The sequence below is a fragment of the Saccopteryx leptura genome, chromosome 3 (assembly GCF_036850995.1).
Source record: "Saccopteryx leptura isolate mSacLep1 chromosome 3, mSacLep1_pri_phased_curated, whole genome shotgun sequence".
NCBI classification, from domain to species: domain Eukaryota; kingdom Metazoa; phylum Chordata; class Mammalia; order Chiroptera; family Emballonuridae; genus Saccopteryx; species Saccopteryx leptura.
In genome coordinates, this window is record NC_089505.1 from 4,236,751 (window position 1) to 4,264,201 (window position 27,451).

A 27,451-nucleotide genomic window follows, 5' to 3' on the forward strand; every position below is an offset into this window, starting at 1 on the left:
AATATATTTTTTGCAACTGCAACCAAAAGGGTAAAATACCAAGAAATAAACTTAAGGATGTGAAGGACCTATACACTAAATACTACAAAGCATTACTAAAAAAGATTTAAAAAGACACAAAGAGATGAAAATATATTTTATGTTCATGGATTGAAAGAGTCAACATAGTTAAAATGTCCAATTATCCAAAGTAATATATAGATTTAATACAGTCTCCCTCAAAATCTCAATGTTATTTTTTGAAGAAATGGAGCAAATATCATCAGATTTGCAAGGAACCACAAAAGACCCCAAATAGCCAAAATAATTCTGAGAAAAAAAGAACAAAGCCAGAGGTCTCACGCTATCAGACTTCAAATTATACTACAAAGCTACAATAACCAAAACAGCATGGCATTGACAGAAAAACACACACCCAGACCAATGGAACAGAACCAAGAGCCCAGAAATAAAATCACATGTATTTAGGCAAATCATTTCTGACAAAGAAACCAAAAACACACAGTGGAGGAAAGAAAGTCTCTTCAATAAATGGTGCTGGGGCCTGACCAGCGGTGGCGCAGTGAATAGAGCATTGGACTGGGATGTGAAAGGACCCAGGTTCGAGACCCCAAGGTCGCCAGCTTGAGCGCGGGCTCATCTGGCTTGAGCAAAAGCTCACCAGCTTGGACCCAGGGTCGCTGGCTCTAGCAAGGGGTTACTCAGTCTGCTGAAGGCCCCCGGTCAAGGCACGTATGAGAAAGCAATCAATGAACAACTAAGAAGTCGCAACGTGCAACAAAAAACTAATAATTGATGGCCCTGGCCAGTTGGCTCAGTGGTAGAGTGTCGGCCTGGCGTGCGGAAGTCCTGGGTTCGATTCCCGGCCAGGGCACACAGGAGAAGCGCCCATCTGCTTCTCCACCCCGCCCCCTCTCCTTCCTCTCTGTCTCTCTCTTCCCCTTCCGCAGCCGAGGCTCCATTGGAGCAAAAGATGGCCCAGGCGCTAGGGATGGCTCCTTGGCCTCTGCCCCAAGCGCCAGAGTGGCTCTGGTTGCGACAGAGCGATGCCCCAATGGGCAGAGCATCGCCCCCTGGTGGGCGTGCCCAGTGGATCCCGGTCGGGCGCATGCGGGAGTCTGTCTGACTGCCTCCCCGTGTCCAGCTTCAGAAAAAATACAAACAAACAAACAAACAAACAAAAAAAAAAACCCTAATAATTGATGCTTCTCATCTGTCTCCGTTCCTGTCTGTCCCTGTCTATCCCTCTGACTCTCTCTCTATCTCTGTAAAAAATAATAATAATAATAAATAAATAAATGGTGCTGGGAAAATCAGAAAGTCACATGCAAAAGAATGAAACTTGACTACAGTTTGTCCTCATGTACAAAAATTAATTCAAAATGGACCAAAGACCTAAACATAAGATCTGGAACAATAAATTAAATAGAAGAAAACAGAGGTGCTAAACAAAAACCTATGGACCTCAGTCTTAGAGAAGACTCAATGAATTTGACCCCAAAGGCAAGGGAAGTAAAGGCAAAAATAAATGAACTGGACTACATCAAACTAAAAAGCTTCCCAGCAAAAGAAGCCACCAACAAAACCAAAAGGCAACTAACCGAAAGAAAGATACAAACAACAGCTCTGACAAACAAGGGGTTAATATATCCAAAATATATAACGAACCCATACAACTCAACACAATCCAATTAGAAAATGGGCAGAGGTCCTGAAGAGACACTTCTCTCAAAAGGACATACATGGCCAACGGATATATGAAAAGCTGCTCATCTTCACTAGCTATTAGAGAAACGCAAATCAAAATTACAATGAGATACCACCTCACACCTATTAGTAGGACTATTATCGGCAATAAGTGTTGGAGAGGTTGGTTATGTAGAAGAAAGAACTCTCATTTACTGCTGGTGGGAATGTAAAGTGCTATAGCTACTATGCAAAACAGAATGGAGGTTCCTCAAAAAATTGTGATAAAAATGAAATAAAATGTACCATTTTAACCACTTCTAAGTATACAGGTATGTGGCATTTAGTATATTCTCATTAGTGTGCAACAAAACTCCAGAACATTTTATCTTGCAAAACTGAAGCTCTGTCCCTATTAAACACCACTCCACAGGGCAGGAATGCAAGGACCAATCTTAAGCCACTTTCACACTTCCGGAAGTAATTTCTATTAGTGATGGTAGAGTGAGGCTAACATGAGGCTGCTAGGGTTTCACAACGGGTCACCTGCATCTCTGTCATTATCCAAATAAAGTCATTGGGGGGAACTTTTAGCAGCTGGAAAAAATATATATTTAAAATAATCAAGAGTAATAAAATACTTCACTTTCAATTATGTACACAATTAGTCCCTTTACAGTGTTCAATGGCAACAAGCCCACAGTAGAATAAACCAGCAGTGACCTTTAGATAGTGTGTCCTTAGGTACTAAAAAATGGCTCATTTTCTGTGGTAAGCAATAAACTAATCACTCCAAAGGCTACAGCTTCCAACTAATATAAAGACCTACAGTTTTAACATTACGTGCTAAGAAATACAGCCTTATATCACTATCATCATATCATGAGTCAAAGTTAATCTCAGTATAGACATGAGTGCTTTTAAATTATTTTTCCACTCATTCAATATTTTATTTACTAAGTGAGTATTTAATATGGCCCATTATGCCAAAGTTCGCTTAAGATATTGCAGGCTCAATCAGTGCATGAAGAGCTCTGTCACTAAGGATTCCTTCTTAGAATTTAAAAACTAGTAAATACAATATATCTCTATGAAATGGAAGCTAAGCAGGGTAAGTATAAAGTACATGGCAGTTTTTATATGTATTAAAACAACTTATAAGTCTCAAATGGACTCAGAAAACTCACAGATCTCAATTGGTCAAAGAGGTGAAATTCAAATCTCATCAAAGAAACAAAAACCTAGGTCAACACATAGAAATGCTCCAGCAAGACTGACTTGGGGTGGTGAAGGCTAAGTACAGTGTATATATGACATGTTTGTTGTAGCACTGGCACCTGAAACGTGTATAATTTTGTCAACCAGTATCACCCCAATAAATTCAATAAAAAGGGAGAAGAAATTAAAAGTAATATATAATGAACACATTTCATTATATGTGTAGAGCTATATTACCTTTTAATCAGAAAAGGCTATGCCATTGTTTGACCACTCCCCTTTTGTTGGACACCTAGGTTTTTCACAATCTCACGTGAACAGTACTAAGGTAAAATCTTTGTATATCTGTACCCCTGACTCTTAGGATAAAATTCATAGTGGAGTTCTGTGCTCAAGGTTATGTATCTGTTTGCTTTTTTAAGTGATGTTTTTGATTGTCATGGCTATTAATCTAATAACTTGCCTCATTTATTTTACCTGTCAAATGCAAGATCAATAGCTGTGAAAAACATATTCCAGTAAAAGCAATTATAACCCAGCATTTCCTATGAAATTTCTCATTCTAGGGTATTATTTAAAATAACACTAATGTTATTCATAATTCTCCAAAGCGGAAATAACGAAATGTGCTTTAGCATAAAAGTGGGTAAATATCACTCAGCCACACCGAGGAACAAACAAGTGCTGCCCATAACAACAGTGCCAAGCCAAATATCAGTGGTGGCCCGGGAGTGCACTTGGAGTCGCCTGATTGAAGGGCGTGCACTGGACATGTTTGCTGAACACTGTAATGTTGCAGAAAACACTGTCTTCTAAAATCACAGCTTTAGTTGAATCCACAAATTATGAATGCAGAGCAAATTAATGAGTAAATAGAGAACACAAATTAAAGTGACAAAAGAAGTGTCACTGCAATCAAAAGTCTTCCTTACGGAAATGGTAAGGGCTTTGAAAAAAGAAAAAATGAGGGGGAAGATATTTAGTAAATATTTGTAGTTTATCATGTAGTCTACTCTTTCACTCAGCACGTGAAATCTGACAGACTAAGACATCCCAACACTGGTATCAGTGCGGATCAGGCGCTGGAACGGGAAGCGAGTGTTTGCGCTTGACAGATGGAAGTGGGTTCTCAGCTTCAGGGAAGGCATTCCGTGCATCCTAAGGAAACCCTGAACTTCTGACAACCGCTGCCCGACCCTCCACAGAAAGCACACAGGTTCCCAGCTGGGGTCGATGTGTGCTCTCTAGAACTGACCACAGCTTCTGCTGGAAATGATCGCTACCCTGCAGCTCTGCCCCTGAGAAGACACTGTACAAGTAAAGAAAATATGTTTATAGTCACCCTCGTTCAAATTAAGAAACATTCATTTTTTAAAACTGAGATAAAAAATAAAATTAAATGTACCATCATAACCGCTTCTAAGTGTACAGGTATGTGGCGTCTAGTATATTCTCGTTATTGTGCAACCAAACTCCCAAACTCTTTAATCTTGCAAAACGGAAGCTGGGTCCCTATTAACCACTGATTCTCCAGCCCTTCCTCAGCCGGGCAGTCCCCCTTCTACCTGTCTGAAAACTCCGACTAGTCCAGGTACCTCCCAGAAGTGGAGTTATATATAGTGTGTGTTTTGTGTCTGGCGTAGTGCCCAGGGCTCGCGGTTGCTGTGCTGTGTCAGAGCTTCCTTCCTCTCTGTGGCTATGGAATACTTCACCACATGCACAGGCCACATTTCCTCATCCATTTACCTGGCATGGTCATCTGGCTTGCCGCCACCATTTGCCATTGGGAATGATGCTGCTCACACATAGGTTTGTAAATAGCTCTTTGAGTCTCTGTTTTCATTTCTGGGGGTTATATACCCAGAAGCAAAATTTCTCAACCATTCGGCCATTTTATTTTATATTTTTTTGAAAAACCACCATAATGGTTTTCACAGTTTCTGCTTCATTTTACGTTCCTACCAGCAGTGCATAATAGCGGTTCCGATTTTGCCACAGCCGTACCAACCCTTGCTGTTTTCTGGTTTTTTCTTTACTTTTATTATGGAGCCATACTAATGGGGGTGAAATGGTATCTCATTGTCGCTTTGATTTCACTTCCCTAATGATTAGTGATGTCAGCGTCTTTTCATATGGTGTCAATCTATAACCTTTCTTCGGATAAATATCTCTTCAGGTCCTTTGCTCTCATTTTAAAATCTGGTATTTTGTTGTTGTGAAGTAGTGCGAGTCATTTATATATTCTGGACATTAAGCCCTTATCCAATATATGCTCTACAAATATTTCCTCTAATTTTATGGGCTGCCCTTTCACTCCGTTGACTATGTCCTTTGATGCATAAATTAAATTTTTTCAGGACAAGTGTGAACAGTCAAAACAAGGAGAAAGGGGAAAAGGCCTCGGTGTCAGCTAGGCAGTACGGGAGGGTCAGCAGAACCCGGAGACGCTGTCCAGCGCAGACCCAGTGAAGAGGGTGTAGAGAAACAGAAATGCCGCAGGAAGGCGGGTCTTGAAAGGATCAGCATGAAGGGCCCAATCACAGGAGCAGTGCAGGGAGCAGGACAGGAAAATGCGGAGAGTGAGCTGTTACACCCTCCACTCTGACACCAGCACAGAGGAGGGATTTTAGAGGGGCTCTTTCGCAAAGACCTGTTTTACACCTTAACCAGGTCTGCTCTTGTTAACCTGGTGCATCCATTCACATCTACACTGGATCTCAGCCAAAGACCAAGGGATCCACTGAAATCTAAAACAATGCTGTAAGGCTGTGAGGAGTCTTACTAGTAAGGCCTTCTCAAATAATCCTCATACATGTTTAGGTGAGTAAATATGGTTGTGGATAATCCTCATACATGTTTAGGTGAGTAAATATGGTTGTGGATAACCCTCATACATGTTTAGGTGAGTAAATATGGTTGTGGATAATCCCCACACATGTTTAGGTGAGTAAATATGGTTGTGGATAATCCTCATACATGTTTAGGTGAGTAAATATGGTTGTGGATAATCCCCACACATGTTTAGGTGAGTAAATATGGTTGTGGATAATCCTCATACATGTTTAGGTGAGTAAATATGGTTGTGGATAATCCTCATACATGTTTAGGTGAGTAAGTATGGTTGTGGATAATCCCCACACATGTTAGGTGAGTAAATATGGTTGTGGATATATGTTTTAGATAAACTCTCTCAATGAAGAACATCATGTCTATTCCAAAATAAGGAGTTTTGACTATGACTGATCTAAGGACCTGGATTCTTAAAACCCTTAGCCTGAGAAGCATTTCTAAAATATTTATAATTACTCCAAGATAAATCATTGTTTTCATCCTTCTCACCATTCCCTCCTTAATTGTCTTTGGAAGTTTGAAAACAGCCCTTACTCTGTTGTGTCTCCGCTCAGCGATGTGCCTTGTGAGTCATTCCTGATAAGGTTTCGTGATTTACATGGAGCAGGGATATGATTCTCTCCCTTTTCTTGAATCGTGTTCTTGCATCAACGTGCACTTTTCCCAAAATACACTCCCCGTTTTACCATCACGTTTTCAACTGTGCCAGAACAAAAAGAAGCGAGTATTCATCCCACTTGGAAATGTAAGTCATGCAGGTTCTATAAAAGATTTCCAGCAAAACTTGATTCCTTTATATTTCCGAAACACTGGAGAGAGACAGTGCTTGCTTCCATTTTAAACGCCTGAGCTTCTGTATGAAGACATCTGCAAGTTAGTGATCAGTGATACCGACACAAGGCGTCAAACAAGCCTGCTATTTCTAAGGGGACAACAGTTGGCCACACAGATTGATGCATCACTGCACTGATTATTTTAATAGCAAACAAGAGACTAGAGACTATAAAGAACCCATTCAAAAATATGTCATTAAATCTCTTCCTAACCTTTCAGTAATTCCCCGTTGCCCTTAAGACCAAGTCCAAAGACTTTAAACAGGACAGGACCCCCCCCCCAGGTCGTATAGGAACAGCCTCTGCTAACCACCCTTCCTGTCCTCCATCACACGGCCAGCCCCTTCTCCCTCTCCTCTCCTCCGCATAGCACACTCCTCCTCCAACCCCACTCAGACCATCCTGCCTCAGGAAGCCCTCCAGCCCTCGGACCAGATCAGACCCCCCTGGAACCTGCACTCATTACATGCTCCCTGCCTGCTCAGCACTTACTAGACATGCTCTCCAGGTTTTACTTGAGGTATCAGTGACGTAGAGCACTGTATAAGTGTAGGGTACACAGCATCATGCTTCCACTTGCATACATCGTGAAACGATTCTCACAGTAAGTTTCGTTAGCATCCATTATCTCATAGAGTCAAAAAATAATAATAAAAAGTATGCTTTTCTTGATGGAGAACTCTCAGGATTTACTCTCTTAACAACTTTCATATTCTAGCACGATAAAAGCAAACAAAAAAAAATCCAAAAACCTAAAAATATTAAGAGAAAGGAGTGACTGAACATATTTATTGTTTGAACTGTATGTCAGCCAACTTTCTTTCAACCCCCCTGCTGCCCTCGGTCAGGTCAGGCGGCCTCTGCCCAGAATCCCTGCCCCCCCCCCCCCCCCCCCGCAGAAGCCAAGCACAGGGCACAGCTGCCTGCCCTGCCCCCACTGCCCTTGCTGACAACCGCAGGCACCGGCTCTCCTAAGGGCCCCAGCGCCCAGGACACTGGCTCCCAAAGGGGAGCCTGCCCCTGCCCCCACTACCCCTGCTGACAACCGCAGGCACCGGCTCTCCTAAGGGCCCCAGCGCCCAGGACACTGGCTCCCAAAGGGGAGCCTGCATCAGGATGTCCGGGGCTGGTCAGAACACTGACTGCGAGCCCCCCCCACGGCAGTTTCTGACTCAGGGGACCTGGGTGAGACTCGGCCTGCGACATTCCTAGCTAGTTTCTCCAGTGATGACCATGTTGGCCTGGGGATCACGCTTGGAGGATCAGTGGCATCCATCAAGAAGCAATCCCTACAAAAAGCCTTCTGAATCTTTCTACCTCTTCAAGGCCTCGACTCTCACAAGTCTGGTCCTGGAAACCTACATCACGCACTTGACACCGACTGTATACAGTCAGTGCTGCTCTCTCAGTTCTGTATTTCCTTTCCTGACCACAAGATTAAAATCCCCCCATAAACACAGAAACACTGCTCCTATGACTCACAAACAGCCCAGGACATGGCACAGTCAGACGCATGTGCTGAGTACATAGGCCTCATCCGACTAGCTGAAGGCAAACCATGTAAACTTTACAATCTCAAGCAAATTCAACTATGCATTTTTTGCTCCATAAGACAGACGGACCTGACCATAAGACACACCTAGGGTTTTAAGGAAGAAAATAAAAAAAATTCTGAACCAAATGGTGTGTTAAAATATTTAATAAAATACTGTACTTTTCGCTCCATAAGATGCACGGGCATTTTCCCCTCCACTTTTGGGGAGAAAAAAGTACGTCTTATAGAGCAAAAAATATGGTTCTTAAAAATTTCTCCTTGCTGGACATTATACTAGATGTTTTCAAATATACACAGTCAACACATATTGAATCATCTTATTTTCTGATTGTTTATTATCTATCTCCCCTGTAAAAATGACCTTGAGGGGAGCAAGTATATATGTTGCCTTTACACCCACAGTAGGAGTCACATAAACATCTGTCCTCTGACACACAGGAAGGCTCGTGAGAGAAATGAGGACTGGTCACATTCCAGCTGTAACTTGCCACTCAAATAAACGCTTTTAGATATGATTACTCAGTCTTTGGTTAAATAATCAAGATCAACGTTAAATCTCCAGGAAGTGTTTAAGGGATAATTTTCTTTATACCACTTACGTTTTATACATTTCTATTTCATTTGTAAAAAATATGTTCTATGAAACAAAATTTTGAATGCTGAAAAAGATTCTATTAATTATATGCAATTACACTTATTAAATATTTTTATAATGTACATTTAGAAAGCACTAAGTATAAAAAGTACTTTCAAAAATCCAATAGATCACAACATTTTCATTAGTTAGAATCCTTTGTAAACAACATTGAGCTTAGGAAATAGTGAATATGGTGAGTGCAGAAGTAATAGCTACCCTGGGGGGACCTCCCACATACTCTAGGACAGGGGTCCCTAAACAGGGCCCGCATGCGGCCCCCTGAGGCCATTTATCCGGCCCCCCGCTGCACTTCCGGAAGGGGCACCTCTTTCACTGGTTGTTAGTGAGAGAAGCATAGTTCCCATTGAAATACTGGTCAGTTTGTTGATTTAAATTTACTTGTTCTTTATTTTAAATATTGTATTTGTTCCCATTTTGTTTTTTTTTACTTTAAAATAAGATATGTGCAGTGTGCATAGGGATTTGTTCATAGTTTTTTTTATAGTCCGGCCCTCCAACGGTCTGAGGGACAGTGAACTGGCCCCCTGTGTAAAAAGTTTGGGGATCCCTGCTCTAGGAACTGCTTCAGAAGTCAGTCTGCAAGAAAACTACATTTCTTTGAATTAGTTTCATAATCACTAACAAAATTTGCGATGTTCTGACTGAATCTTTAAATTAACCATCAAAATTTCAATCAACTGGATCAGACTTCAGTGGAGCCTTATCATAAAGCATAGATCAATTTAATAACCTGCTCAAACACAGGGAGGAAAGGAGGGAGGGAAGGAGGGTGGGTCTATCCTCAAGAGATGTTCACTGAAAGGACTGGAAGAAGAATATGGGCTAGTTGCGGAGATACAACATTTAAAAATTGAGGAGAAGGGGAGGGAACAAAATGCTTCAACTAACCACTTCCTGGTCCACAATTCCGTAACTGACACAGAGAGATTTCACTGCATCTCTGTACTGCGGAGAAGACTGGGCAATGCTCTCTCTGTACCATTCACACAGGCTCCTGCTCACCCTCGTGTTAACACAGCCTGCCAGGGTGTGCTACAGGACCTCGCGGAGTGGAAAGTGGGCGTAAGGAGACAGTCTGTGATCAACTCCCACGTAAGAGGAGGTAAAGGCTCTTCCCAGACTGTGGAGGCAGAATGAAAGATTCCTGTTGATGCATTTCCACCTCACACCTCTTGCACCCTGTTTATTACTGATGTCTTGGGTGATGTGACTCTTTGCCCACCTGTCCCCCACCACCAGATGGAGAGCCCCAGGCGGACAGCTCACTCGGCCTCTTCATTCTCAGTCTCATCAACAGTCTCTAGCCCTCCGGAGAGCCACTGTCAAAATCATCTCCTTGGAAGAACAAAGTTTTCTTCTAACATAAGTAAGTTTGTTTCAGTGACACATTCTTAATATTATATAATACTAATAAGACATTAATATCAATATTATTTTAATATCAACTAAATTTTAATATTTATATTACATTCTATTTTATTTACATTATCTATTACATTTCTATTAATTTGTATAATACCATAATTAAGATATTAAATTATTATTCTTAATATTCCAGGATATTCCTAACTATATAACTCAAGTATATGTATAAAACAGTTTAAAGTATTATTTAATACAGAGAACATATCTGGGTAATATGGACACATTCAAATATTTGTAACAATTTAAGGACTATCACTGAAACACTAAAACAGAACACAACATTTTTTATCTTCTAAGACCTTCACTCCATGTTGCATCTCACATAGGCCATCTATTCTTGCACAAAGTTTTCACCCATCCAAATATAGCACATGGAAATCTGCCTCCTTATATAATGTCACTTGAGCACAGCTCAGTCACACTTTCACAGTGTCAAACACTGTTTTCAAATGTTTGAGGGTTTTAATAGCTGAAATAGGCCATGTCAAGCTCTATTTCTAGTAGATGCTTATTGTTCTGAGAATATGCCTGTCTCTGATTTATCTATATTTCTCTCTCCCCTCCCTCACCTTCACTCTTTCTACACACACACACACACACACACACACACACACACACACACACTCGCTCATATACATGTGCCTTAAAACTATTTTGTGTTTCAATATCAAAAGCTCTCTTTTTAAAAGTAAAATAAGCCAGTAGAGAAACACAAATACCTTATGGTTTCACTTACATGTGATTTTTAATGAAGAAAATAAAACAAAGTAGAAACAGGCTCCCAGATACCGAGAACAGACTGACAGCTGTCAGAGGGGGCGGGGTTTGGGGCTGGGGGGAAAAGGGGAGGAGATTAAGCCATAAATAAATAAAAGGTTTACTTCTTTCTTACTATAAAAATTATGTAATAAATTATAGAAACTTTTAAAACTAAAGTAAGGAAAATCGGTTCCAAGCAACGTGCTAGAAGCATACTTCCAACAACACAACATTTCCATCATGATCATTTCACCTCTAAATATAGCACTTTTGCTAAAGAAATTTCCAGAAAAAAGTATATATTTTGGTATTTTTAATATACTGGTCTTCAGAGAGTTAAAAATCATATTTAAAAAATTGATTTCCCCTCTAAAACAATATTCTTAGAAATGAATGGTTGGCCAAATGTAATTTATTTAAAACCAAAATTATGCTACGCCATTCAAATCCTATATTCTATTATATGTATTCAGACTGGCGGAAATCTGATTTGGCTCCGTGTCTCTCTGGAACCCACATTCCTTATTCCATCAGTAGAAGTGCTTCTTCTGTGTAGGAAAGTGAGTGAAAAGTTTAATGCAAAGTCAGTAGTTCTTCTACTATGCACACGTAAAAACCGTCTGAAGACCTCTTTTTGCAAATTATATTAACAGAAATATAGCTTTGCAATACAAAGCATATTTTTAGTCATTACTAATAACCATTAAATAAAACTGAGTCCCAAATTGCGTTTTTCGGTGTGTTCATTCTAAGTAAATTTTCAAGAACTATTTGCCAAGATTTTTTTTTAGTCAAGAATCTTTATTTTGCTTATCCCCCCTTATTCCAATTTTGAGTTATCTCTTTGAACAGAACAGAATGGTCACAACATTGTAACACTAACACCTGGCCACTTCTTACTCTCTAACTTGCACCACGTGCCCGTGTGGCCCCGGGAAACGGGACAGGTGCATGCTCAGTCTGCGTGCGCTCACCTTCCGCTCTTTTGTTCTTTCTCTTCAGCCATCGCTCCACGGTCTCCGCGCTCACACTCTCAGACACAAATTCATCTAACATCTGGGGGTGAAGAGAAAGATAGGCCTTCACTTTTTCATCTGTCAAACCTGCAAAAGAATCAAAAAGAATCAAGTTAACCCATGTGACATCTTCACATACATAAAACACGTAATTCTAAAGAGTGACTGAAAAAATCACTATAAAAATATAAAGACGCATATACCTACAATGGAATATTATTTATTCAGTCATGAAAGGGAACGGCATTCTCATACATGCCACAACATGAAGGAAACTTGAAAACAAGTAAAATCATCCAGAAACAAAGGACAGATATTATATGATTGTACTTATATGAAATGTCTAGAATAGACAAAATCATGGCGACAAAGTAGATAAAGGGTGTCCAGGGCTTGGGGAAGGGAGAATGGGGAGCTCTTCTTTAATGGGTACAGCTTCTGTGTTGAGTGAAGGCATATTTGGAAGTAGAGGAAGTAATGTTTGCAAACACTGTGAATATAATTAATGCCCCTGAATGGTACACGTGAAATGACTAGAATGGCAGTTTTCTGTTTTATACATTGCCACTATAAAAGAAAACAGTAAAGGAAGTTAGAACTTCAGTGATCTGAAACTGTAGACGTTACATCATGAAACAGCTGTTTCCCACCAGTGCGTGTCAATGTTCTATCTGGAGGGCTGCTGGCTGCAGCTGTGCGGTCACACCCTGCAAAGCGCTTATCTGTCGTGTGTAAACAGCTCCCACAGCTTTAACACTCAAGGTCAATGAGCCTCGAGCAACAGCAGGGAACAGGAGCACACACCGCTGGCACATTTCAGGTCCTAAAGAAGGTCTAATGATTAAGTTCCTGTTGTTTATAGTTTACAACACAAATTCTACTTTTGTTCCGGGGAGTGAAATCCAGTAATTGTCAGTCAGAATAATCTTGAAATTTGTTCACTGATATTGTTTGTAATCTGTTTCTCCAAAATAACGTTCAGAATCTAACGATAAAACTGCACTTTCATTCAGGGAGGATTTTCAAAGCACCTTACCATGTTCTCGTGCTGCGGATATAACATTATGTTTTGCATTTGATGCTTCCTGTTGGTATGACATTTCATGAAGTCCAATCACAAAGAAGCTATTAATAAGTATTAGTGAAGCTTATTGTCTCTACTACTGAATCCTCTCTGTAAATTATTCAGTAAAATAACCGTACTTAGGGATAATTAGATAAAAGACAATAGAAAAGTATACTTCAAGGTGTAGTAAAAAGAAAAAAAAGCAAATCTTTCTGACTCCAGGAAACAGACAGCATGATTTACCAGCAGACAAGGCACAGAGTTTGTGGGTGTTAATTCCGCAGGGGATGCAAGTCATGACTGTCAGGATTCCACAACAGAATAGTGCAGTGAGAGGGCAAGGGGCTTCTCTCCATGAAATGCAGTACACAGTTTAAACAATACATTTATACATACAGATATAGAGGCAGAGATACACATTTATACAGATACAGAAATGGAGAGATACGGAAATATAGATTTACAGCGAGATGGATATTTGTAATAGGCCTTTTAAAATGAGACTCTATGTTCACTCTGCAAAGAGCCCTGATGATGTAAAATTCTATTTGAGAAATCCTACAAGGTATTAAAGGTATATAAGGGACTCATTAAAGTGGTGGAGTTCCCCAACAGGGCCAGTGACATCCCCACACAGAGGCACAGGGTGTTGAAGGAAGCTGACAGCCGACTTGCCCTTTAAGACAGACAGTACACAGTTCATACTCTCTGATTATGTCCTCTGATTCCTTCTTCAACTTGCCGTCACTTTTGTGACACACCACACAGCTCCCATCCTAGCTTCCTGTGTGCCCGTTACTTCCACTTTCCTTCCAAAATTGAAGATGACGGCAGTGTGACCTAAGCCGGAGTCTTGGTGTATTGGGCTCTCTAGTCCTTGGATAGGCTTCCGTCACCTTAGGCTCCATCTTGACTCAAAACTGAATGATTCAGCTCCTTCCCACTTCTTCTCCAAGTGGTTTTACCTCTCAACTTTCCTTTGTCTGTTATTCCCCACCTTCTCAGCAACCAGGCTGAAATATCAAGTCATGATTGACTCATCCCTCCCTCTCATCTCACTTCATCTCAGTACATTAGTACACAAGTTGTATTTGCCAAATTACAAAATCACATATCTGACAAAATAGACAAAGAATGCTTAAAACTCAACGAGAAGAAAAACAACTCAATTAAAGATGAGTCAAGGATCTAAACAGATACTTCCCCAAAGAAGAGAAAGGAACAGCAAATACGCATGTGAAAAGATGCTCAGTTTTCATCAATGAACCAAAGGAGGAATAAAAATGAGATGTCACTTCCTACTTATTAGAATGGCTATAATCAAAGACACTGAGGATCAGTGGTTGGTGAGGATGTAGAGCGACCAGAATTCTCAGTCATCGTCACTAAGAATGCAAAACAGTCGTCACTTTAGAAGACTCTGACAATTTCTTAAAAAGCTAAATGTAGTCTTACTGTATGATCCAGCAGTCACACTGCGCAGTAATTATCCAACTGATATGGAGACCTAACGTCCACACAAAAACCCGCAAGTGTTTATGACAGCTCTACTCATAAGCACCCCAACGGCAGGTACCAAGGTGTCCTGCAATAGGCAAGTGAACGCCAAGCTGTGGCATGTCCATGTAACTGAGCATGACTCAGCGATAAGTAGATACACACTGTAGCAGGTCCATGTAATTAAATATGACTCAGCAATAAAAGAAATGAGCTAAAAAGCCATGAAAATACATGAATTACTTTAAACTGCATACCCCGCTGAGCGCAAAGTCAGGCTGTGCATTGTATAATCCTAATTGTACAGCATTCTGAGAAAAGCAAAACTCGATAGAGAGACAGCAAAAAGATGGGTGGCCACGGTGTTGGAGGGAACAGGGGAGGACCATATGGGCAGAGCACAGGGCGCCTTTTAGGTCAATGGAGCTGTTCTATACGACACTACAGTGGTGAATACATGACACTGTGCATGTGTCAAAACACACGGAACTTCTCAGCAAGAAATTAAACTTTAATGCACATAAATGTTAACAATTCAGAAGGTCAGGATGTCCCGGAATGAAAGTCAGAATGAGGCCCTGGCCGGTTGGCTCAGCGGTAGAGCGTCGGCCTAGCGTGCGGAGGACCCGGGTTCGATTCCCGGCCAGGGCACATAGGAGAAGCGCCCATTTGCTTCTCCACCCCTCCGCCGCGCTTTCCTCTCTGTCTCTCTCTTCCCCTCCCGCAGCCAAGGCTCCATTGGAGCAAAGATGGCCCGGGCGCTGGGCATGGCTCTGTGGCCTCTGCCTCAGGCGCTAGAGTGGCTCTGGTCGCAATATGGCGACGCCCAGGATGGGCAGAGCATCGCCTCCTGGGGGGCAGAGCACCGCCCCTGGTGGGCGTGCCGGGTGGATCCCGGTCGGGCGCATGCGGGAGTCTGTCTGACTGTCTATCCCCGTTTCCAGCTTTAGAAAAATGAAAAAAAAAAATAAAAAAAATAAAAAAAAAAAAAAAAAAAAAAAAAGAAAGTCAGAATGTGGCATAGTCTAAGTGTAGGAAGCAGCCCCATAGATGGAGCGCACCCCAGTCACTCTGGAAATAAGGGACACCTGTGAGTCCAAAGGCAAAGGAGACTGCACACAATCACTGCCTTCCAGTTGGTATCCCCCGGGGGTAAGGTTTTATACCCCTGATGTGACTACGCATGTACACTGGACGTGAGCAATCCAGTAAGTGGGTGGTGGGAGTGAGGGTTCTCAGTGGTTGACTTGGGGGTCACAGACTAGCAAGAGAACTCCAGAATGTCCTCTGCGGAATCAATTAGAGTCTGAGAGACCAGTATGAACTCACACTTAGCTGAATACGAATACAGGTGGTTACACACAGAAACACTGGGACACAGGTATGTACTTAGGTTACTGTACACGAAGGTGGTTCCTTGCTATGTGAGCTGTGAAGGCTCAGAAGCGACAATACCCCAGGACCAACAAGCACATGGAGTACCAGGTCCTGGTTTCTCATACCGTTTGATTTCAATGAAAGGAAACAGCTCCTAAGAGAAATGGCTGATGTTAGGTCATGAACTGGAAATAGGTATAATGAGCTCTGGTCACCTTTTAATGCCAGAAAGTATGGAAGAGATAAACATACATGTTCACACGCATGCACAGACACACAGAATAATAAGGTATGTCAAAAGGGCAAAGATGCTGACTGAAAGAGCTCCCAATGTTTCAAAATGGAACAATTTTAGTAACAGTGCAAAAAAGTATTAGATTATAACCCAAAGAATACAATAACCATGCCATGCTCTAAAGGTTTTTGCCCCCTCAAAAAAATGCATGTTAAAACCCTAATCGCCAGAGGTGATGGTATTAGTCAGTGGAGCTTTGGGGAGGTGCTTCGGTCATGAGGGTGGACCCTGAGAGATGGACCAGCGCCTTATAAAAGCTCCAGAGGAACCCCAGCCTCTTCCCACCACAAGGATATGAAAGTCTGTGACTCCAAGAGGGCTCTCACCCAGCCACGTCAGTGTCCTTGAGCTTGCCGGCCTCCGTAACTGTGAGAAAGACATCTCTGTCGTCTATAAGCTACCAGTCTCTGGTCTTGTTACAGAAACCTGAACATACTGAGACACTCCATAGGTCCAAACTGATACAAAGGACTGAATAAATAAACAGACATAGAAGAAGAGACCAATCTCCCATGAAGAATTGTAAATAATTTATGTAGATACTCTGCCCTTAAGAAGATAGAACATGCCTCTCCACTTCTTACAATTATTTTGTACAAATCGGTCAAAACTAAATTTTTAAAGAACAATTGAGTCATAACTGAGTTATGATGTCTAAGTAAACTTCTAGATAAATAAATTAATCATATCCTGAGTTAAGTATGTAGAAGACTGTGAAGGGATTTTGGTAGTAAACTCTATTTAGAATGCCAAGAGATATCACACAGCTTTATGTCTCAAAATGTCTCAAAAGATCTAAGTGTAATTTTCTCCCCAACTTACCATTCACATCTCATGAAAATATCTCTTTCAACATGCAAATAGTAGGGAGAGGAATTATGTCATAGTGATTAAAGCACATTCTAATTCTAGTGTCCTCACTCCACCTGTTCACCTGGGTACATGCCTGACTTCCTATCGGGATAAGAATGGGCTCTGAAGAGGAACAGTAGTATTATCTACCTTCCAGGATTGTCGTGATATTTCCACGAGATGAGCCATTCGTAGGATTGTCGCCTGCACATTCAATGACAGAGTCAAAAAGTCATGATCTACCCGCATGAAGCTAGCTCTTGCATTTGTCCAGAGACTCAAATCACAGGTTTATAACTTATTTCTTTACCATTAAAACTCTAAATTTTCTAAAACTTCAATTTTTATTTCAGCATGTAACATATGCTCATCTTCCTGAGCCATAAAAAACAACATATCCCACATTTTTAACATTTCACCTACTTTCGCTTCCTAACAGTCGGTTTTGCAGAGGGCCTCCGAGACAACACAGAGCCAACCCAGATGAAGACAACCCAGATGAAGACAACGGAGTGTCCGCACTCTTGGACAATGGCAGGTGCATGAATGCTGGAATAATTTTCTTCTGTGTTTTTGTGTAAGTTTGGCTCAATGTTTCCATATTGTTCCATGGCCTATACATTTCATTTGAAAATAAAAGACAGTGTTTTTTTGAGAATAAACACAATGAGAATCGTGGGGTCAGACCAGAACTTTGCCATCAGTACACACTAGCATTCAGTGATTTAAAACTTGCCACACAATATACCATACAGATAGATTCTAATATATATTCCAAGGTAACATGTACATTTGAACCTGTAATATAATTTAATATACTTCACTTCTAATAAACTACCCTCTTCTACACAATATTTTACTAGAAGGCAAACAAATGACAAGATTAATTAGAAGGATTAAATTGACTTTCACTTTTACTGTGTCACAGTAGGGGCTGGGATCAAGTCACAGTGAGAGCGGAGTCACAGGACACGGAGAGAAGGCATGCACACACCATGTCAAGGAGGGCTGGGTGAACCTCATTACTATGTCACCGAGCTCCAGTGACCAGGCACTTCTCACCTTTATTTATTCATTTATTTATTTGAGATTTTCTGTACTGACTTTACAGAGAGGAGAGGGGAGAGAGAGAAAGAAGAGGGTAAAGGAGCAGGGAACATCAACTCATAGTAGTTGCTTCTCTCTTGTATGTGCCTTGACCTGGCAAGCCTGGGGTTTTGAACTGGCGACCTCAGCATACCACGTCAATGCTCTAACCACTGCACCACCACAGGTCAGGCTCCCCTTCTTTTTTTTAATCTAGTAATAGTGACGCTGCTTTCTTCTGTCTTCACAGAAATCTTACAAGCTCCTAACAACGTAACATGTTATTACACTGCCTCTTTGGTGTCTGCTGTGTGCAATACACAAATCCAGCTTTTCCAGATGAAGATTTTATGTGCATGCACACGCACACATTAAACCTTTAATGAAACCAAACAAGACATAACGGCCTCAACACCCAGCTCCGAGAGGTATCAACTCAGAGCCAGTGTTTTCCACCTGGGCCCTCCCACTCCCTTCTGATAGAACTCTGTAGATCTCAGACACCATTGCAATACATTCATCCGTGTTAACCTCTAGCTCTGGAAAATAAGAACTGTCTTAATCACAAGTGCTATTATCATGTACATGGAAAATTAATAATTATTTTTAATACAATCAACCGAAACCTTCACGTTTCTCACTCTGTTTTTACTTTTCCTGGCTGTTTCATGAGCGGACCCCAGGGAAGGCTGACAGGCTGCAGGTGCACTGGTACCCAGTGTTCAGAGGGCTCTTCCACCCACAGCTCCCCCTCCATGGCTTGTGTTTTCCCCATTTTAATTGATTACCAAAGAACATAGAACTTTTGTCCTCTGGCTTTCTAGAGTCTGGATTTTTTCTGACTTTGTCCGTGGTGTGTTTAGCATGTCGCTCTGCCCTCTGCACTTTCCGAGAACGGAAATGAGAGCCGCAGCCCGAACCCAACGGCGCTGCAGCGTCGGGGCGGGAGACAAGTTTTCTAAGCGGTGCTGCGTCGTCAGACGGTTCAGACCCTCTGGCTATCCCTCTGCCTGTGACGCTGGCAACCTCAATGATGCAAGTGTCACTAATTCATTCATCCGGGTTTGAAAATGTTGGTTTCCTAATTCTGTAACGCTTTTTCATTTATTAGTTGAAATAATAAAAAAGAACCCCCATCTACTGTTCTTATAGATAAGACTAGAAAGTTCATATAGATAAGACTGGAAAAATGCTTAATTCCTCTTAATTTAGGAGTTTCCACAATGAGTTGGTTCAGTAGCATTCGCTTATGGGTGAGCAACTAAAAAATTATACATTTGATGAAATTTAGTATGTTTCTTCCATTGTAATTATTATCCTCACTGTTGCTCAAACTGCCCCATCTTTTGGCCAGTGGGAGAAGCTCTTCACACTTGTTTCTGAGTCACTGTGACAAGCAGTCCCAAAGGCCCCCTTACGACCTGTGGGACAGAATGTCCACGTTCAGCTTGCGTATCCTCCGCCCCAGATCTGGACACACACAATGTTCCTTAGGACCACTGGTGCCTTGAGTGGGCAGTGGTGTTTGAGTCCAGGAATGATGGAATTGGGACCACACAGCACACAGGACATGAGTGCTAGAAGCAGAGAAGGGTCGCTTTTGTTTGTTTGTTTTGTCCTTTAAATATATCAGTGCTTTTCAACCACTGGTCAGTGGACCGATGCCAGTCCACCAGAAATTTCATGCCATCCACGAAAGAGTTTATCACCCTGATATCGTATGAAGCTTTTAAATCCAAAGATCTTAGTCAAATGTGTTTATGCTCAGGGTCATTTCTACCTTAGCAGCCCCAAAATAATTCTAATTTCACCAGTCCCCAAGTGTAAAAATGTTGAAAACAACTGGGATGTATTTTATTGGAACCAAACGTATTCTGTATTTTAAAGTCACTTGAAATAGTCTTCTCTCTGGCTATGTCACCATCTGGACACATACTTAGTTTCACTTGAGATATAATTTAAAATTAGCTTTTAAGTAAATTATTGTTATAAAAATAGTTAACCATATGCTGAAGCATTTATTTCTAAAATCATTATTCACAAAAATTAAGAAAATCATTTTCAAATTAAGAGGCTAAAAGTGATTGCTTTTTTCATTCAGAGTGATATCGTTATATTAATCATAAGTACTAAAAGATCTATTGTTACAGAAAAAGAAGCATAAGTTTTCAATTATCAATTCTACCATTGTAATGATAGATAAAAAAAAAAACCAATACGTCTGTATTCTTAAAAAACAAACAAGCAAACAAAAAAGAAAGAAGAAATAGCCAGAAGCGCAGGGCCAGAGCCCAGCACCCGGGCCCACACTTCCCGTCCCAGGAGCGCGGGCTCCTGAGCCACACACACCACACACACAAACAAACACAAACACACACACGCCACACACACAAACACATACACCACACACACATACACACACCACACATACACACACCACACACAAACACATACACAACACAACACACATGCGCCACACACACAAACACATACACCACACACACATACACATACCACACATACATACACCACACACAAACACATACACCAAAACAACACACCACACACACACCACACATACCACACACAAGCACATACACACCACACCCATATGCACCACATACACACACCACAAACACATATACCACACACAAACACATACACCATACACACAGACAGACCACACAAACACACACACATCCACACACACACACCACACACACAAACACATGCACCATACACACACTACACACACTCAAACACATACACCACACACACATACACACTACACACACACCACAAACACATACACCACAACACACACACAACACACACATACACCACACCTACACACCACACATGCGCACCACACACATACACACACCACCACCACCACCACCACCCCCCACAGCGCCCTAAGGCAGCCTCACCCAGGTCCTGCTACTACTTAGAAGAATTCTCTTCTCCCAAACTGTATAGGTTCCTGCCTTTGATAGAAAACGGGACAAAAGCCCTAAATCCCCACTATTGTACTACAGCTAATCTCAGCTAGATGAGAAGGAACTGTGTATTTTAAAATCCCACGGTATACACAACTAAATCTTATTTCAGATTTATCACAACTGTCTCAATTTTATAATTTCCTACATGGCTGCTCTAAAGTCTTAGTGCAGCTCTAAGTTTATGATTAAAAGAAAAAGAAAAATGCTCTTCATGCTACTATTGTAGTGCGCTAGTTCCACTGTCAAAAACCGGTCTGAGCTGGGGGGGCTGACGTGCCCGTCACAAGGGCAAGGCTGAGCAAGGACAGACGCTGAGTTTGAGAACGCAAGGCTCGTGGGGACATCATTCCTGTTCAGTACGGACGCTGTAAAGTGAAAGAGGTTAAGAATCTGGACTGACTTCTTTGATCCTGTTTTCTCTTTTCAAGGTATGAACCCAGGGGCAGAACCAGAACGAACATGACAGGAAGCTGGCTGACAGTCCCTCCTGAGGCAGACCGTTTAGGAATCAAAAGGCCTACAGCTGGGCCAGGCCAACTCAGAGAGGACACTTCTTACGACCAAGAGGCTCAGAGAACCTTTTAGACCCCTCCTAGTCGGAGATGTCTGCACATCTTCAACTGCCCCGGAGATCAGGGCATGTACAAATTTACTTTAAAAAATCTTATGAATACCAAAAGACAGTTCCAAAATATATCAGAAAAAAATTTTAAGGTATAATAAAAATGAATCATTTTAGCACCTTAATCGCAAAATGATACATCAATTGCAAGCAAAACAAGGTATGTCACGTCATACTATGCAGTGCTGGACTATCACATTGCTAAAGGGAGACCTTCCTGCTAGGCTACCCATGCGCCCGTGTGCATGCATGTGTATACATGTGTGTGTGTGCGTGCATATGTATGTACAAAGGCTGCATGTGACTGTTCTTCCAAGCTGCATATATCTGCTTCGATGCACAACCTTTCTTTATCCAAAAGCAAATGAAGGTCAGCAGGAAACGAGTTTAAAGTCAGTTAAGCTTGCTTGCCCAAAACCCAAATTCAACTTTGCATCCTTTCCCGAGCGGGCCCTTATCTCTCCTGTGCCTCCACTCCAGCCCTCACCCTTCCTCTCCGCCAAAGGGTGGGACAGCGAGCAGCCCACCTCACTTGAATCTCTCTCCACTGAAACTCTGCTAGAGGGGTGACAGGACTTAGCTCACCGAGGTCTCAGAGCGCTATGTGTCAGTCACAGAGGAAACAGTAAACATTAAGTGAACAACTGTAACGCTGGAGCATAAGGAAGGAAACGAGCAGAGCAGTACCTGGGTTACTTCTGTACTGGTCACAGGCACAGTGACTAAGGTGAGGACAAAGGCACAAGCCCAAGAGCTCACCCCTCAAAGCCTCACGGCCTCTTGTTTTTGACACTTTCTCCTGTCTGAGCTTACTATACTTTAATGGAACTGCTGCTGACTAGTGGTCCTTCCCAATTTAAAAATATTACACATTTTAAGTCAAATTGTAAATTTAAAAATTTGCTAAATGCACATGCGCAGTACCATGACTGACCAGGAAGGAGTCCTGCGGCCTGTGACAACACGGCGGGCCTGGGGGCAGCGTGCTGAGCGAGGTCCCTCAGACCAAGACAGACACGGTGCGACGTCCTTCACCTGTGAAATCTAAAAAGGCTGAAGTCATGGGGAGGTCATGGGGGAGTAGGGGTGTGGGTCAAAGGGTGCGATCTTCCAGCTAAAAGATCAACACGGGCCGGAGACTGAATGAACAGCGCGGCAACGTCAGTTGATAACATTGCATTATATACTTGAGAGTTACTACCAGAATAGATCTTAAAAGTTACCGCCCCGCAAAAAGGTAATTACACTACAGGAAGGGGGTGTTAAGTACCCTTATTGTGGCAATCATTTCTCAATATATATGTGTGTGAAATCATCAAGTTATACACCTTAATTTGCATATAAGTCAATAACCTCAATAAAGCTGAAAAAATATTTTCAGCTTTGTAAGTATCCTTGCCTTCTACCTACCCATCGAACTCACCTAAATAACTTCTTCCTGTCCAAGTGCATTCCTACGGACACAAGATGTGTCTATGACCTAAAAAGCAGTCACTTCATAAACTTGACTGAATACAGCGCCAGGATTCTGACCTACATAACTGATTCCTTTACTCCGCGTGAATTCACAGCCTCAGGGGTGACTTGGCTGCAGAGAAGACACTGTCTCAAACACTCATCATTTGCATTTATCAGAAGGCAAATCCCACCCTGATGTCTTTCTAAAACCACGTGAAATTAATTGTGTGCTTCCCATCAGCTGAGGACTTCAGTGAGAACGCCAGATAAAAGCATGTATCCCTCAGAGAGACAGGAGAAAGTGAAAACAATGGTTTCTGAGCACACTACAAGAGTAAGCTTAAGTCCTCCAACATGCATCTTTTCCATAACTCAGAAAATAACATCTCCAAAGCGAAGTCTGAGCGGCAGGCAGATGTCGGGTGCAGTGTAAAGGACTTAAGACTGATTCAAACCCAACGTCCTTGTGGAAGAAGGCATCTCCTGGCCCTCCCGGTTCGAAGTCACCAGGCAAATGCTGAAATACAGGCTGTGTACCTTAAGAGTCACTTAGCCCCTCCCACCTCCTCTTCTCACACACATAAAAAAGATGGAGCCAGGCCCTGGCTCGTTGGCTTAGTGGTAGAGCATCAGGCTGGCATGTGGAAGTCCCAGGTTTGATTCCCGGTCAGGGCACACAGGAGAAGTGCCCATCTGCTTCTCCACCCTTCCCCCTCTCCTTTCTCTATATCTCTCTCTTCCCCTCCTGCAGCCAAGGCTCCATGGGAGCAAAGTTGGCCCAGGCGCTGAGGATGGGTCCATGGCCTCTGCCTCAGGCGCTAGAATGGCTCCAGTTACAATGGAGCAACGCCCCAGATGGGCAGAGCATCGCCTCCTGGTGGCCATGCCGGGTGGAACCCAGCCAGGTGCATGTGGGAGTCTGTCTCTCTGCCTCCCCTCCTCCTCCCCCTCTTCTGCTTCTCACTGCAAGGTTATGACACAGGCAGAGAGTACGGAGTCCAAGGGCATGGACCAAACAACCCCCAGAGTGCAGAGGGAGATCTGAGCTCAAGCAAATCTGTAAGTGGAATGAGGAGCTGTGCTGGAGGAAAGAGTGAATGAATCAGCACAGGAAGAGAGAAAGCAGTCTGGAGGCAAAGGCAGAACAAGCCACAGCCACGAAGACGGCAGAACGCAGAGCCCTCTGGACGATGATGCCACGATTCAGAGGGTCCAAGACTTGGAGCAAGTCTTTGGATTAAAGGCACGGGACTGAGTACTCCTGACTTCGGGAAAAAACAGACAGAGCCGGTATAGTATTCATACAATCCTCATGGTAACCATAACCAGATAACTAACATCAAACGCTGTCACCTGAAAGTGAAAGTGACTTCTCAAACGCTGGACAGTAGCCACCAAATGCAGATAAGCCTAATCCTAGATAAGTACGTTCCGCACCATAGCCCCAGCACACGCAACGAACTGCAGACAACGTCTCAGCAACCGCAGAGTAAGTACAACCTACACATGTAAAGTAACAGTAACAAGAAGAATTTACATCTACCACTATATACTGAGATTTCAATAACGCCTTTGATAAGATGTTTAAAAAAAACAACTGATGATAAGTAGTTCCATAGAAATAACCCTCATAGTTGTACACTGTGCTTTAAGAAAGCTTAAATACTTTCAAAAGGAAAGAATACAGGTTCCAGGAGATGCAATTTAATCTGGTGAAAGAAAAAAGAGAAAAGACAGGCCCAAAACTGACAGTGGAATAATAGATACGCAGGCAGATTTTTCATTAATAACCTTCATGTTTTAAAATTAAGATTTAGGTAAGACACAGAGAATAAAAACTATAATTTCTAAGTCATTTAACACCCTGGTGAAATATTTTTTAATGTCTTACATTAGCATTTCCACTCATCTAAGTTTAAAAGAATTACACCCTCAAGGTGAATGTACAGAAATCCCATATGTCAGAGGTTTCTATAAACCATTTCTTTTTATTCCTTATCAGATGGAATTTAAAAAGTCATGACATTTATAAAGAAACTTGAAACAAAGAAAATTTAAAAATGTTTCCTCGTATATCTTCTTTGCGACAAGACATATCTTAAAATTTCTATTCTAAATTGACCTAGAAATACTTTTCTAGACTTCCTCTATAAAAGTATACCACTATTTATACTTCTCCATTCAATGTAGTAATTCACTTAAAAATATTATTGAAGCTGTATGGGGTCAGGCATTATATTATGTTTTAGGACAAATCAACTCAAAAAATAGTAGAAAGGTGAGTAAGTCAGACAGATACCCAAAATGAAAGGTTATAATAAGGTGCTTTAACTGAGCTTCAAGTGTGTGGCACGATCGATTCTAAACACTGAGATTCTTTTATGCACTCAACAAATGTTGAGTGCTACTGTAAACCAGGCATATCAATGTGGCTGATACACAGTAAACAGTGTCTGTAACCTTACACTTATAAAAAGAAGTATGTACCACACTCAGCAGGGAGTGTTGATTCTTAGGAATATAAGGTTTATTCAATATCCAAAAATTAGCATAATACACCATGTTAAGAAAGGCCAAAAACCAGACGATCATCTAAGTTGATACAGAAGTTATATGACAAAATCCAACATCCACTCATGATATAAACTCTCCACAAAGTGGAAACAGGAGTCTTCCTCAACCAGAGGACAGGCACCTACGAAAAACCAACAGCACACGTCACAGGTCATGGTGAAAAATTGGATGCTCGCCTCAGACAAGAAACGAGGCAAAGATGTCTGCTCTCACCATTTTTATTCAACTTTGTACTGAAGGCTTTGGAAAGTTATAACAACACAAGTAAAACACGCAAGAAAGAGCTAAAAGCATATAAACAAGAAGCAAAAAAAAAAAAAAAAAAAAAAAAGCCATCTTTATTCACAAACACCATACATAATCTTATTCATAAAAAAACCCTAAAAAGTCTACAAAAGAACTACTAAAATAAATAAGCGTATTTTATGAAATCCACTATATTCACAAGATTCACATCAGATTATGCAGGGTGTTTATAAGGACACAGGATACAAATGAATACACAGACATATATGATTTTTCTAAATATTATTAATAAGTAATTTTAAAATGAGTTTAAAACAATAGCATCAAAAAGAATAAAATATGTCAAAATAACTTTTAGCAAAATAAGCTTAAGACCCATAAACACTGCAAATACAAACTATAAGAACACTCAAATGGACAGAGATCCCCTGTACATGAATTAGAAGGCTCAGACTGTTACAATGTTTACTCTCTAAATTAATCTACAGTGTTTTATAAAAAACTGATAAGCTAATAAAAAATTTGTATGGATTCGACTGAAAATGAAAAGTGAAGATTTACGTATCTGAGTTAGACATCCTAAGGCTGTAACAGTGTATCTTATAAATAATAACATTAACAATACACTATTATTTTGTGCCCTTCTACCTAGAATTGTTTAATCCATGCATTTCCAAAATAAAACGTCACCAAAACTTCCTCCTTAGTAATCTCTGTGAATGAAACAGAACTCCCTTCTGTCCGCTGCTCAGGGGAGGACCCTCGATGTCCCCTTGACCCCGTCTCTCTCACCAGGTCCCGCGGCGCTCAGTCTAGACCCCAGCGACTTAGCGCCTTCGCTCCTGGTCATGAGGTCCTTGCCACACCCTCACTCACCTGCGTGTCCCAGAGGTCTCCTGGACCTAAATGCTGTCCCTGCTGCCATATCTCCTTCCTTCTATTCTTTACATAGCAACAGAGTGACCCTGTGAAAATACGTCAGGTTATGTCGCCCTTGGCTCAGACGGATTCCCTTACCATCAGAGAAACAGCCAGTCCACCAAATGACCTCCTTCTTCTTAGCCAGACACACCAAGAGCACAGCACAGGGCAGAGGATAGGGGTGTCTTCCCAGGAAGCTCCAAGCCCAGCTGGCCCAAGGCGCCCTCTGTGACCCCATCAGGTCAGAACCCACTCAGCTGTTCCTTTCTCAGTGAGGTCTTCCTCACCACTTTTCCTAACATGGCGAACTAACCCACTCAAAACACACAAACACCGTGGAGTCTCCTCTCTGCCTCAGGCTTTCCTCTGGTTACACATCACTGACACACCAGCTTTGTTCTTCACTACTTGATTCCTCGGCTGGAAGAGTGCCTGGCACCTAATAAATACACCCC

General features: G+C 41.7%; 1 protein-coding gene across 2 annotated transcripts in view; it reads right to left on the minus strand.

Annotated features, from left to right (window-relative positions):
* The window catches only part of PDE10A (phosphodiesterase 10A), a 415,008-nt gene that overhangs the window by 90,296 nt on the left and 297,261 nt on the right, over positions 1-27,451 (minus strand). For both annotated transcript variants that reach the window (XM_066372810.1, XM_066372809.1), the window contains one exon: positions 11,959-12,087. In XM_066372810.1, the coding sequence (XP_066228907.1) occupies positions 11,959-12,087 (129 nt within the window). The remainder of the gene's footprint in view (positions 1-11,958; positions 12,088-27,451) is intronic.